Source organism: Vigna unguiculata, chromosome 4, assembly GCF_037176805.1.
Source record: "Vigna unguiculata cultivar grain cowpea cultivar isolate G323 ecotype 2 chromosome 4, ASM3717680v1, whole genome shotgun sequence".
NCBI lineage: Eukaryota > Viridiplantae > Streptophyta > Magnoliopsida > Fabales > Fabaceae > Vigna > Vigna unguiculata.
Window position 1 is genome coordinate 31,391,419 of NC_140795.1, and position 12,536 is coordinate 31,403,954.

Consider the following 12,536-nt stretch of genomic DNA (forward strand, 5'->3'; position numbering starts at 1 on the left):
CAACATTATCCACATCATATTCAGCATCAGAATTAGAATCAGAATCAAGAACATTAATGCCTGCAAACTCAGATAACTCAGACACAAATGAATATTTTAATGCATGCAAAGAGTGGACATAAGAAATAAGTCCATCAACAGCATGATCAATGATATCAACGTGAAAAATAAAGTGATCCTCAGAAGGATGTTTCATGGCATCCAGAATATTAAAACACACAATAATATCATCAAACTCCATGGACAAAGTACATGCATGAACATCAATCTTGGTTCGTGCAGTTTTCAAAAATGGTCTGCCTAAAATGATTGGTGTAGAACCATGTGAAAATCCCTCTTCCATATCAAGAATGTAAAAATTAGCAGGGAAAATCAATTCACCAACACGAACCAAAACATCATCAACCAAACCTGCGAGGTGGGCAACACTTCTATTTGTCAACTGAATCACCACACTCGTAGGTTGTAGAGGTCCAAGAGAAAGAGGTTTAAAAATAGACAGAGGCATTACATTTATTGAAGCACCAAGATCAAGCATTGCATTTTCAAATTTATTGTTACCTATGATGCAAGGTACACAAAATGTACCTGGGTCCTTGCACCTCTCAGGAATTTGAGAAACAAATTTACCTATCAATGCTGACACATTTCTCCCCATGCTGATCTTCTCGTTTCACTTTAGCCTCCTCTTGTGTGTGCATAGCTCCTTCAAGAACTTTGCATATTTGGGAATCTGTTTAATGGCATCCAAAAGAGGTATGCTCACCTCAACCTTCCTGAATGTTTCTAAGATCTCCCTATCAACCTCTTCCATCTTCTTGCTTGGAATAACTCTCAGAGGGAAGGGAAGAGGTATGGAAGGTGCAGCAGAAGTACAAGATATACTGGGGAAAGATACAACAGCTGTGAACAATAGAAGTGCATCAATCTTACTCTCCAACTTCATGGTGTATTTGGCTGCCCCTACATCATGAACTCCTCTAACAACTATGGCATCACTCCTTGTGCCAAATTGTTGAGAATTGGAAGCCATGTTCTCAATCAGTTGCCTAGATGCAGCAAGGGTCATGTTACCAAGCGCACCACCACTTGCGGCATCAATCCTATTTCTACCCATGTGGTGCAGACCTTCATAAAAATACTGTAGAAGCATATGTTCAGAGATTTGATGGTGGGGGCAACTTGAACAAAAATTCTTGAACCTCTCCCAGTACTCATAGAGGGTCTCCCTAGATTGTTGCTTGATGCCGGAAATTTCCTTTCTTATGACTGTTGTCCTTGTAGTTGGGAAGAATTTGGCAAGGAATAATCTCTTCAGGTCATCCCAACTTGTGATGGACCTGGGTGCAAGGTAGTACAACCAATATTTTGCATTGCCCTCCAAGGAATGAGGAAAGGCCTTCAAGTAGACATGGTCTTCCTGGACATCTATAGGCTTCATGGTGGAACACACGACATGAAACTGCTTCAAGTGTTTGCATGGGTCCTCACCTGCAAGACCATGAAACTTTGGCAACAAGTGTATTCCAGTTTTTAACATATACGGAACATCCTCCTCAGTATATTGAATGCATAGACTGTCATAAGTGAACTCTGTTGTAGTGAGCTCACTCATAGTCCTCTCATGAGGTGGAAGAGGTTGAGTGATGTGATCCCAACAAGGCTTATAGCTTGGGTCAACGCCTAGGCCCAAATCATGCTCAAGGCCCAATACATGGCCCACATGCACCTTCAAGCCCAGGCCCATCAAGAGGCCCAATAACAAGGAGCATGCTCAAAAAGATCCAATTGGGCTTCTCATACTCTTCACATGGGCCAAAGAAGATGTGAAGATTTAAAGAGGTGTCTTAAAGAGCAATAGAATAACAATAATATTGGCCCATTGTTTAGGCTTTGCTTTCTAGAATAATAAGTCAAACAATGAGTAGTTCAATTGATAAAATTGGGCTTGACTAAGTCCAATAGGAGATTTGGCCATGAGCTATCTAAAGAGCCAAGGTGGACTAAGTAGAAGTCAACACTTCTTCCTACACCTCATGGATCCAAAGCATCCAAGGGTTAGGAATGCTTCCTCCTTTTCCAAGGCATCATCCAATGGCCAAGATCAAGCCTTCTTCTCCAAGCTAGCATCAAAGGCCAAAATGCTTTCTCCTTCTCATCCAAGGGTCAAGATTCCTCATGTGTAATGGCTTGAGTATAAAAGCCTTAATTTTTCAGTATTATACTAACTATTGAATTTTTGTGCAATAGAGACTTTGAGTTGAGAACACTTCTCACTATTGCCACTTGAGAGTCATCTTTTAGAGAGCTTACTCTCTTTACCTCTAGCCCCCTTCCTAGGCTAGAACCACCTCTAAATCATTCATCCTTTCACCTATCCATTGCAAGCAAGAGCCTATAAACTTGCCTTCCACTCTTCCATGCTTCCTCCATCATTTCCGCTGCACTTGGAGCTTCATGTGTCCACCAAGCGCCATCATAGAGGTATCTAGAGCCATCCAAGCCTTTGGTGCATCCATCCTCCTGGTTTGGGTAAGGTTCTTGGTCCATACTTGTGTCTTGCTTCAATTTTCGTTTTGTCTCTTCTTCTCCACTGTTTTCTTCAATTTTTTTGCTATTTTTTCATGTTCTTGATGCTCTCCACCATTTGACATTGAAGCTACATGAATCTCCATTGATTCATCTTGTAGTACTCCTTGCTTCATTGGTGCAAATCTGTTTTAGGTTCCATTTTCGTTTTCCAACACTTGTTCTTTTCTTCGTTGCTGGTTTTCTTCATTTTAATCGGTGCATCTTTTAATTTTTAGTTCCTTGTGTTGTGTTTTGTCTCAAGTCATGTTTTAGCACTTTCATACATCTTAATTTTCGTTCATATGGCTGAATTCTGCACTTGCTTGATGAGAACCAAGTCCTACATCACACAAAATGAGCTATGAACTTCAAGTGATGCTTGTGGACGTGTAAGGCAATGGTCTCACTGTTTTTCGTCCATTTCACCGATTGGATTGTGCTTTTGAGTGTTTAAGATGTTCTTCTATGATTCATACTTGATTTTAGATCATAATCAAGTTCATTTATCTTGAATTTTCATAGAACATCTTACAATTTCCGTGAGCAATTTTGCTCTAGTATGTTTTTCCAGTTTTCACTCCGCACACACCTACTGTTTGTTAATTCTCTTGAATGATACAGTGCCTGTTAATTTTAGTTGTTTGTTGTGCCTAAAAGATAGGACATCAACGTTTTCAGGCATGCTGTGCCTTTTTTTCTCTCTGTTTTCCAGACGCACATTGTTTTTGTTTGATTTAACATGAACGATCCACTACACCAATTCACTTGCTAATTTTTGCTGACTTAAAGAACATCTGGACGAAAATTTAACAAAAAATTTTGACAAAAAATGTGCAATAAAAAAATATGATAAATCCTCAAAGTTGAGGCAGCTGTCAGCGTTTTTACTGGTGCAGTATTTTTTCCAACTTTCTTTGTTTGTGCGTTTTGGTGTGTTTTCAGCTCTAATTTCAGTGCTTTTTGTCCATCAATGTCTTAGCCTAAGTGTGTCTCCTTTATTACTATCAAATGCCTTCAATTTGGAGTGGTGTACACTCTCCCATTGGCATCAATGCATAATGGACTATAGGCCTTCTTACAAGCACTACAGTTTCTGTTTTGTTTTTGTAGATCCATTCTAGTTCCCTTCTAGGATTCTCTTTGTTGTGCTTCCCTCCTTGTGTGCCTTTAATTTTTTGCTTGTCTATTCTTGGCATTTCAATTTTGTCTTGTCACTATAATTCCATTTGGTTTAGCATTTTCTAATTCGCTTTTCTTGTGTTTCTTCTTTCATTTGGCAAGTAATGTTGGTTCCAATGCTTATGGATATGAATTAAGTGTTTGATTGTGATTTGGTTGCTATCATAGGTAGCATCTTAGGGGGTGGTTGAGGAGTAAATCTCTAAAGGTTGTGCTTTCATTTGCAAATTACTTCTCACCCTACACATATATCCAAGATTTGAGCCAATTTTCTTCAAGAGTGTTTAATGTTAACCATTTGGATTTGGCAAAGTTTTCTTTGTTTGTGTTTGCTGTTTTGTGCAGTTTCTTGTTGCTGTTTGGCTATTTGGTGCTGCAATTTTCTTATCCACAAAGTGTCCAAGGGTGTTCAAATTGGTGTGTGCACATAAGCCATCAACTAAGGCTTTCTTCACTAGTGGTCAAAGGTGCTCATTGAACCATCATTTTGAAGACTTTTGATTGGCCATTGTGACTTGTAATTATTGCATCCTAATAGCTTTCATCTTTCTCTTCAATTTGGTCACTTATTTTGGCATTTTTGGAGCATCCTAAGTTACCTAATTTTCCTCCTAAAGTTCACTAAATTTTTTGTGTTCTCGGGATTGCTCTTTCTTTGCCATTCTTAGTGCACCAACTTTATTGCATTCTAAACTTGTAAGCTTGGCCTACTTAGGTGTCTTGGGGAACCACAAGGTGTTCAATCCCATCTCCTAAGTAGAACCTTTTGATGATACTATATAGTGAGCATTTTAGTAGTAAGTGTGTTGAAAGTTCTAAGTGCTTTCTCACCTTACTTTAGGCAGCATAGCTATATTCATGTTTTGACATTGCATAGAGGCTTAAGTGTGAGACCAAAGTCTCTAATCTTTTGCCATTTAGGGGTCCATTTTTAGTGTTAAATTTCTTTGAGTCTTGTTTGCTTGTTTTGTGCTCAGTGACTTAAGTGATTCTATTTACTTAGCACTTAGACAATTGTGTGATTTTTGAAACCTCTCACAAGTGTATCTTCGCAAGGATTGGCCTTGGTATTTAAGAAGTCTTAAAGACTCACCTCGCCTAACCTGGAGGTCCACTTGTGATTGATTTCCTCTACCACACTTTTTCAAGTTGCATAAGTTCATTCAATCACCATTAGTACATATTCTATATATAGTCCTAGATTGCATAAGCATTGTAGTCAAGAGTTGCATCATACATTTCATAGTCACATTCCATTCTTTGGGGAGGATATAGGAGCAATATCGTTTAGAGATTGGATGTGGGATACAGAAAAATTGGTGCAACCATTGTTTAGTAGATATAGTCAATTTGACATTCTTAGGCATGTTACTTCTAGGTTTATAGGATGTGCGTCCGAGTGGTAGCAAGAGAAGCAATATAGAGTGAAAAAGGGGAGAAAATCATGCATTAACACATTTTCTAAATTAAAAGCATGCATGTGGAAACATTTCATTCCCCCTTCATTTAGGATCACTAAAAAGCAACAAGCTAGGATAGAAAACTTCATTGACAGAGGGGATGCTTTTATCCAAAATCTTGCTAAGTTTCTAGACTAGAAAAAGATTTTAAGGACAATTTGGACTTGCTCTTGAGTGAACAAAGAAAAAGAGCCTACAAACTTGCCTTCCACTCTTCCATGCTTCCTCCATCATTTCCGCTGCACTTGGAGCTTTATGTCTCCACCAAGCTCCATCATTGAGCCATATTATCAGTTTGAAAATCAGAACGATCACAATAAACAGTATGCTTAGAATGCAAAGAATGCACAAAATGAGAAGTGTTAGGAGTATGAAAAGTCACAGTATAATCAACATGCAAAGATTGATTTCTAAGATGCCTACGTCCTCCGTGGAAGATCCTTTCAATCTCAGGGTCAAATGGTCGTACTTCACTTGGGCTTCCCCTAGTCATGCACCAAAATACATTAATTCTAGTGGTAATGGCATAACATAGGGTATAACTACAAGTATACGCAAATGAACTCCAAATGACTTGAAAATTGGTAGGATTGTCCTTTGAGTGCCCAAACAATACCACATAAAAAATCAGCTCAAAACTCAAAGTGGAAGTATTTCTAAAGGTTTTTCAAAAGTGCAAAAAATGAAGAAAAATCACAAAAAAGATTGCTGAAATATAGAAAATGGCATTTTCTGGAGAATCTAAGTTTGATAACTAGCAAAGCAGGTACAAGAAAACGTAGTAAATTAAATTCCACCCCAAATTCATATAAAATGATGTTGATTTTGATAACCAGAGCAAAAGTTATGATCCTCTAATGTTTAACTAAAAATCAGTCCAAATTTTTTTTGAATCTTTCAAATCAGACCATACCAACTGCTCCAGCCATTTTTCCCATCAAGTTCAATGTCTTATAAGTGGGGAGAAAAAATTTCAAGTCAAAACAAGCATTGTAGCTACCTTAACAAAAATCCACAAGTTAAATGCCGGAATCAGACACTATTCAACACTATTCATTACACTAGAATTGACACTATTCATGCGCGGCACGACACTATTCACTCTACTACACAGACAACACGCACACTACACAAAAACACACAAAAACACTATCACAATGAACATATACCAACTCAACCACACTTGAACTACACACACCAAAACACCAACACACAAACACACTGAAAATTTTACTTTGAACAAACTATTGGTCCCAGCAACGGCGCCAAATTTGATAGAGGTCGTACCCCATTAAATTAAAACACTTAAAATGCAGTATGTGACAGTTGAACAAAGTCGTCTACCAACGACCAATATTTTCGTCCAAAGCCTCAATTTCCAAATTCAAACACAACACAATAACACAGGGGGGTTTTGCAGGCAGATTCACAACAAGCTTAAATTCACAATGTGAATAAATTTAACAATTATATGAAAACACAATGATTCCTTAATATAGTTGAAAGTCCACCAATCACAGATTACCAAATTAATTGTTCTATTCAAATTTGCTCTCATGAATCCTAAGTAATCAACTAAGCGAAAATTACCATGGATTCATTGTCATTAAGCACAACAAATTTTAGGCAGTTAACACCCACAGATTAAAGCAAGTTGTGACAAAACTCATAAATATTAAGCATGAATACGAGCCATTAATGTGCACACACGAATTTGAGATTAAGCATGCATCAAAAATGTATTTATCATCAAAGCCTAACCTGAAATAGATGTAATTCCGAATACAACCCAAAAACGACCAACAATCTCATGGTTTCATTTCAATTTCGTCAAGGGATCATTGCAAAAAGCTTAGCTAGACATCAAAATGGAACAATCAAGCACTTCAAATCTGAAATAGAACATTAGAAATCAAAAGACGGATATTAGAGTTGTAATTGAATGAAAAACATTGCTATGGTATAAAAGCAGAAAACCCCCATCAATGGGTGTTGTTCCAAGTCAATACATTCTATGAAATAAGATGCCCAAGCTAGAAAATGAATTCAAAATGTAAAACCCTCATTGGGAGCTATCAAATGTGCATAGAAATGGCAAAAACTAGTGCAAAAACATCAAAAACGAGTCGAGCACCTCCATAGACACCCACCAAAGCTTGGAGAACTAGAATGGAGGTTGGAGAAGAGTGTAGAAGAAGAGAGTGCGGTTGGTTGCGTGCGAAGAGACCTAATTTCGTGGTCAAATCAACTCTGCCAGCATTATTTACAAAAATGTCATTCTGCCACTCAGAATTACAAAAATGCCACTACTAGGCTTGAAGTGTTGGCCCATCCACTCAGATGACGTGGAAATGACGTGGAAATGATGTGGAAATGATGTGGCAATGATGTGGCAAGTCTCCTCAACTAAATATTAATGTCCAAGCTCCAAAATTGCTTCACCCAAATACCTAAAAGTAATTAAAAACGAAAATTAGGCCAAATAATGTGAAATTAACCCAAATTATGAACAATGACACAATAAAGCCCAACAGATGAAAACACACTAAAGATGAACAATTAAGCACTGAACAACTGTCAAATGGGTACACAAAGGCTAGTGGAGTGAAGGAAAATAATGACTCATCACCACCTTCATTATTTCGTAGTTAATCCATAGATCCACATTATTTTGCTATCTACCCGTGCTCCAAATCAAGTATTTCCTTAAACCATAAGGTCCATATTCATGTCTACCATTAAATTGTCTTAGTATGGTCCACACAAATTGCCCATTTTCACTAGAAGTTATTCTCACGTAAGATTCCTTATCCTACAATAAACCCATATCTCATCTCCCTCTAGTGCATATTCATTTAACACTTCTAGTTCTTAATGGTTTAAAACTTCCAATTCTAGCCATGCTTTGGTTTAATAAAGCTCCTTATGACACTGTTAATTTTCCACCACTTACACCGGCAGATTATGTACATATAATTCCTATAAACATTTGTTTAGTTAATTCCTCAACCTCATATACACAATTTATCTGATTTCCACAAATCCCAAACCCAACAATTCTCCTCACAGCCACGCAATTTTTTCCTTCTCTATGATGGTGCCTGTCGGCAGGCCTCGTGCCGCCAGGTGGTGCATGCAACCTGGAACTTTTTCCAGATTTTTCTCCAGCACCCGTAATCCAACATTTAATAGTTTTCTCTCCCTTGTAGAATTTCCATTAATTCTCACACGACCTCGCTTATAATTATAATAATACTCAGCCTCAACACAACCATTATCATTTTCCAAGCAATTCCACACCAATTAATCTCGTAACATTCAATTCTAAAGATTCCAACCCTAAAAGATGTTCATACAAATTCTCATCCAATTTAGCCTCTAATTACATATAGTCCTACGAGATATGAAGCCTAATCACTCTCTAACAATTAGAACTTCAGTTTCCCCCACTCAAAAACATCACAGAACCCCAAAACACCAAAAGTCGAGTCAAATTGACTCACGTTGCCTAGCGGGTGTTCATAACTGCCAAAGATGTGCCGCCAGGCAGTTCCTCTCCAGGAACCCAAAAAACACGCAACACAGGGATGAGTCACCTGACGATAGTTCATCATCTGTCTGGCGATTTCTGGAAAATTTCCAGAAACTCGAAAACTCAATAGATAGAGAAAATATTCATACATTTCTTGCTATACATTACAGAGTTCATGCTTAAACATAAAAATTAATTGTTATTCATTGGTCATCATGGCTGTTTTTCCAACCTTCTTTGGCTGCTGATTCAGCTAGGGTTTTCTCTATCCTTTCACATTCATGCCAACTAAAATTTTGGCAAAGAGAAAGTTTAATTTTGTTCTCACCAAGGTTTGAACCCATAACCATCTCAATATCAAATAAATGCACAACCATTCAACCAACTCATGTTTCGTCATAATTAATTTAATTATATGATTATATTATCACTTGAACCCAAGTCCTCTCACACAACCAAGTACTCTCAACCATTTATGCTAGTATATTTTCACGTCACATCAATCAATATTTAATGCTATAAAGGCTCCACTACCCGCATTTATTAATTATTTAATTAATTAAATTCCACGTGTCTTACAACAAGGCTTCCGAACGACCAACAACTACAAGGATCCATAACGAAATGGATCAACCAATTCCAGACAAACCAAAAAATTGTTCTTATTGTCGTACTGAGGGTCATCATAGAAACTCTAGTTGGCAATTTGTAATCGATTATAACATAATTGTAATCGATTACACAAACCCAAAACGACAAATTCTTTGAATGTAATCAATTACACTCTTTATGTAATCAATTACATGTTGGAATCGTGTTGGATGCGCACGATTTCTCTTTAGAAATCGTCATGGGCCCATAAGACTTCAATTTCAAAGGAAATCGTGCAAGGGATGAACGTTTTCTTCTTGAGAAATCGTGTGGAGGCAGAACGATTTGCTTATATCCATAATTTTAAAAAAACTTGTCCACTTCTTTAATTAACGAGATTGAATTGCCTAGTATGGAAAAAAAATCGAAGAACGAAGATGGTGATGGATTGAAAGATGGTCGGTTTATAATAGAGGCTAGTATTATGGAACGGAGATGGGGAATGTAGTTTGTTGAAGGGTTGTGAAGGTGAAGAATGAGGCTTGGATTGTGAATATGATGAAAGCAAATGGAGATGGAGGTAATCATGAATAAGTTGGAATGAGGAAGAAGAAGAAGAAGAAGAAGACGGTTATGGTGGTTATGAGTGGATAATGGGTGGAGCACGATTGGCCTTGTGATGTTGGCTGGTTTAGTGAGGTCGTGGATAAGATGGTACTTGGGCTAAGAATAGAGATTGGTATGAAGGTGAAAGTTGAGTTGTTGGTGTGGTGATTCTAAAAAGAAAGGAAAAACATGAATGAACTTGTGTAGTCCGTTGGAGAAGATGGAGGGAAAATGAAGATTGGGGTTGAGTGTGATGATAATTATGGTAGAGAAATTCCATAGTGAAGGAGAATTGTGTTCTCTATGTGATAATGCTTCCCCTTTTCTTTTTTTCGAGCCTTTACCTAATGATGAAGGATTGACCCCAACCAAGGATGAAGGCAAATGCTTAAGAAGACTTAGCATGTTTAGAAAGGAAGTTCACTAATCCTTCATCCCTTTCATTTGTGTTTGCTATTTTTTATTCCCTAAGTTGACTTAGTTGAATCAACTTTAGTTGAATCAACTTTAGTTGACTTGTTGACCTTTGACAGGGTTTGACTTGTTGACTATAGTTGACTTGACTTAAGCCAACATGCTAATCTATGTTTATTTGCTTTGTAGGTTAATTATGAGTAAGAAAGCAATGCTAGGTGGCGCATGGTGATTGGGGAGCATAAAGGATATGGATGAGAGAGTAAAGCAAAGGCATAAAGCATAAAGTAAAAGGCATAAAACAAGTGTACCTATGTACCTTTGTTTTTAGCACACTTTGGCCACTTTTTGGAGACATATGAGACACATTCTTTGTCTCCTTTTGTGCTAGAACGAAATTAGCCTTGCACACACCATAGTTGGCTCTTTTGTCTCTCATTTTTGTAACCTTATTTGACCTAGTTTCTAGAAGCTAGGGTTAGGTTTGTGTAGAGACATCCTTAGGTATCTTTTATTTTCTTAGAGGCCCCTAAACTCTTCTATATAAGGGGTGCTCCTAGACATGTAAAAGGGTTGAACATTTTGAAGTAAAAACACTCTTGTGTCTCAACCATTTGTGAGAGTTTCCTCCCTTGGGAGTGAATACTTTTAAGCCTTATCTTGCATAGCAAGTGGCGGCACACATCCACTCATCCTCAAGGTTGCCATGGCTTCTAGCCTAGCCTTGTAGTGGCGTGCTTCTCACATTTTTACCATTTCTTTCCTTTCCATTTTATGTTTTCTTCTTCCTTTAATTGTTCTTGGTTTTCTATGGTTTATGTGCTTTCCATTTCCTTTTTATTTTGAATCAATCCATCATCTTCTTCTCTTGAGCTTTGTGAAAGGAACCTTCACATCTAGATAGCTTGCTATCTTAATGTCCAGTGGGGATTTCGCTTAGCTTTCTTAATCAACTCACACCATATTCAATAATCTTAAAAAGGAACAAGATAATCCTTCATCATTATACCCTCAACCTAAAAGCATATGAATGGCAAATAAAAGACTAGAGACCGCCATTCCTGCCAACGACCACATGTAGAGAGTGTTGACAAACAAGTCTCTCTGGATAAACACTCTTTGTATTCAAATTTGTTGTGTGTTGAAATGAAGCACTACATGGTCCTTTTATAGGCCTTTGGACATGACCCTTCAACTACATTCATTAAATATAACTACTACCTAACTCACAATTAATGAACTCTATTGCATGCTTAATCATAGCTAGACCCACTCTCAACCTTTTGCAATCTCCTAGACAATTAATATAGCAACTTCCAACTACCCACATTTAAGTTTACCTAACAAAATCCCCCCGTAAACTTAAATGCTCTTCTTGTCCTTCATTCCGAGTATCATCTTATTGTTCTCGAACAGAGAGGATGGCAGCGACTTTGTAAACATATTTGCAGCTTGTGCTCGACTTTCAACGTGCTCCAACTCTACATTTCCTTCTTTCACTTGTTCTCGGATGAAGTGAAATTGAACATCAATGTGCTTGCTTCTCTCATGATTGACTGGGTTCTTTGCCAATTCAATGGCCGACTTGTTATCAACTCGAATCACAGTCCCCTTTTCTTGCTTCAATTCCAGTTTGCTTATAAGGTTTCTGAGCCAAACTGCATGGTAAACACTCCAGGATGCTGCAACGTACTCTGTTTCACATGTTGACAGTGTTACAATGGGCTGTTTCTTTGAAAGCCAGGTGAACGTCGTGCTCCCCATGAAGAATACATATCCAGACGTGCTTTTTCGGTCATCAACATCTCCACATTAATCACTGTTAGAGTAGCCGACTAGTCGGTAATCATTCGTCCTAGTATACATCAGACCAAGTGACACAATTCCTCTCACATACCTTAAAATTCTCTTTAGGGCCTTCCAATGAGTATACCCTGGTTCCTCCATATACCGACTTGATATTCCAACACTCAGCATTAAATCTGGTCTGGTATTTGTAAGATACCTGAGACTTCCAATCAGACTTCGGTATTTGCTTACTTAGAAAGTTTTGTGCCTGGTTCCATAGGGGTGGAAACCAGGTTGCAACTCATCATCTTGAACTTCTTTAAGACATCCTCAGCATACCTTTCCTGCAACACAAAAATACCGTCCTTCCCTTGAATGATTTCCAAACCAAGGAA

General features: G+C 37.9%; 1 protein-coding gene and 1 non-coding gene across 2 annotated transcripts; one reads left to right on the forward strand and one right to left on the reverse strand.

The window, feature by feature from the left end:
* Positions 1–673: 673 nt before the first annotated feature.
* On the reverse strand, positions 674–1,615 carry LOC146887026 (uncharacterized). Its single transcript, XM_085671986.1, has one exon. It carries the CDS (start codon positions 1,613–1,615, stop codon positions 674–676), a length of 942 nt encoding a protein of 313 aa, XP_085528112.1.
* On the forward strand, positions 1,164–1,270 carry LOC114182804 (small nucleolar RNA R71). Its single transcript, XR_003604240.2, has one exon. It is a non-coding gene; the product is annotated as a small nucleolar RNA R71 (small nucleolar RNA).
* Positions 1,616–12,536: the final 10,921 nt, after the last annotated feature.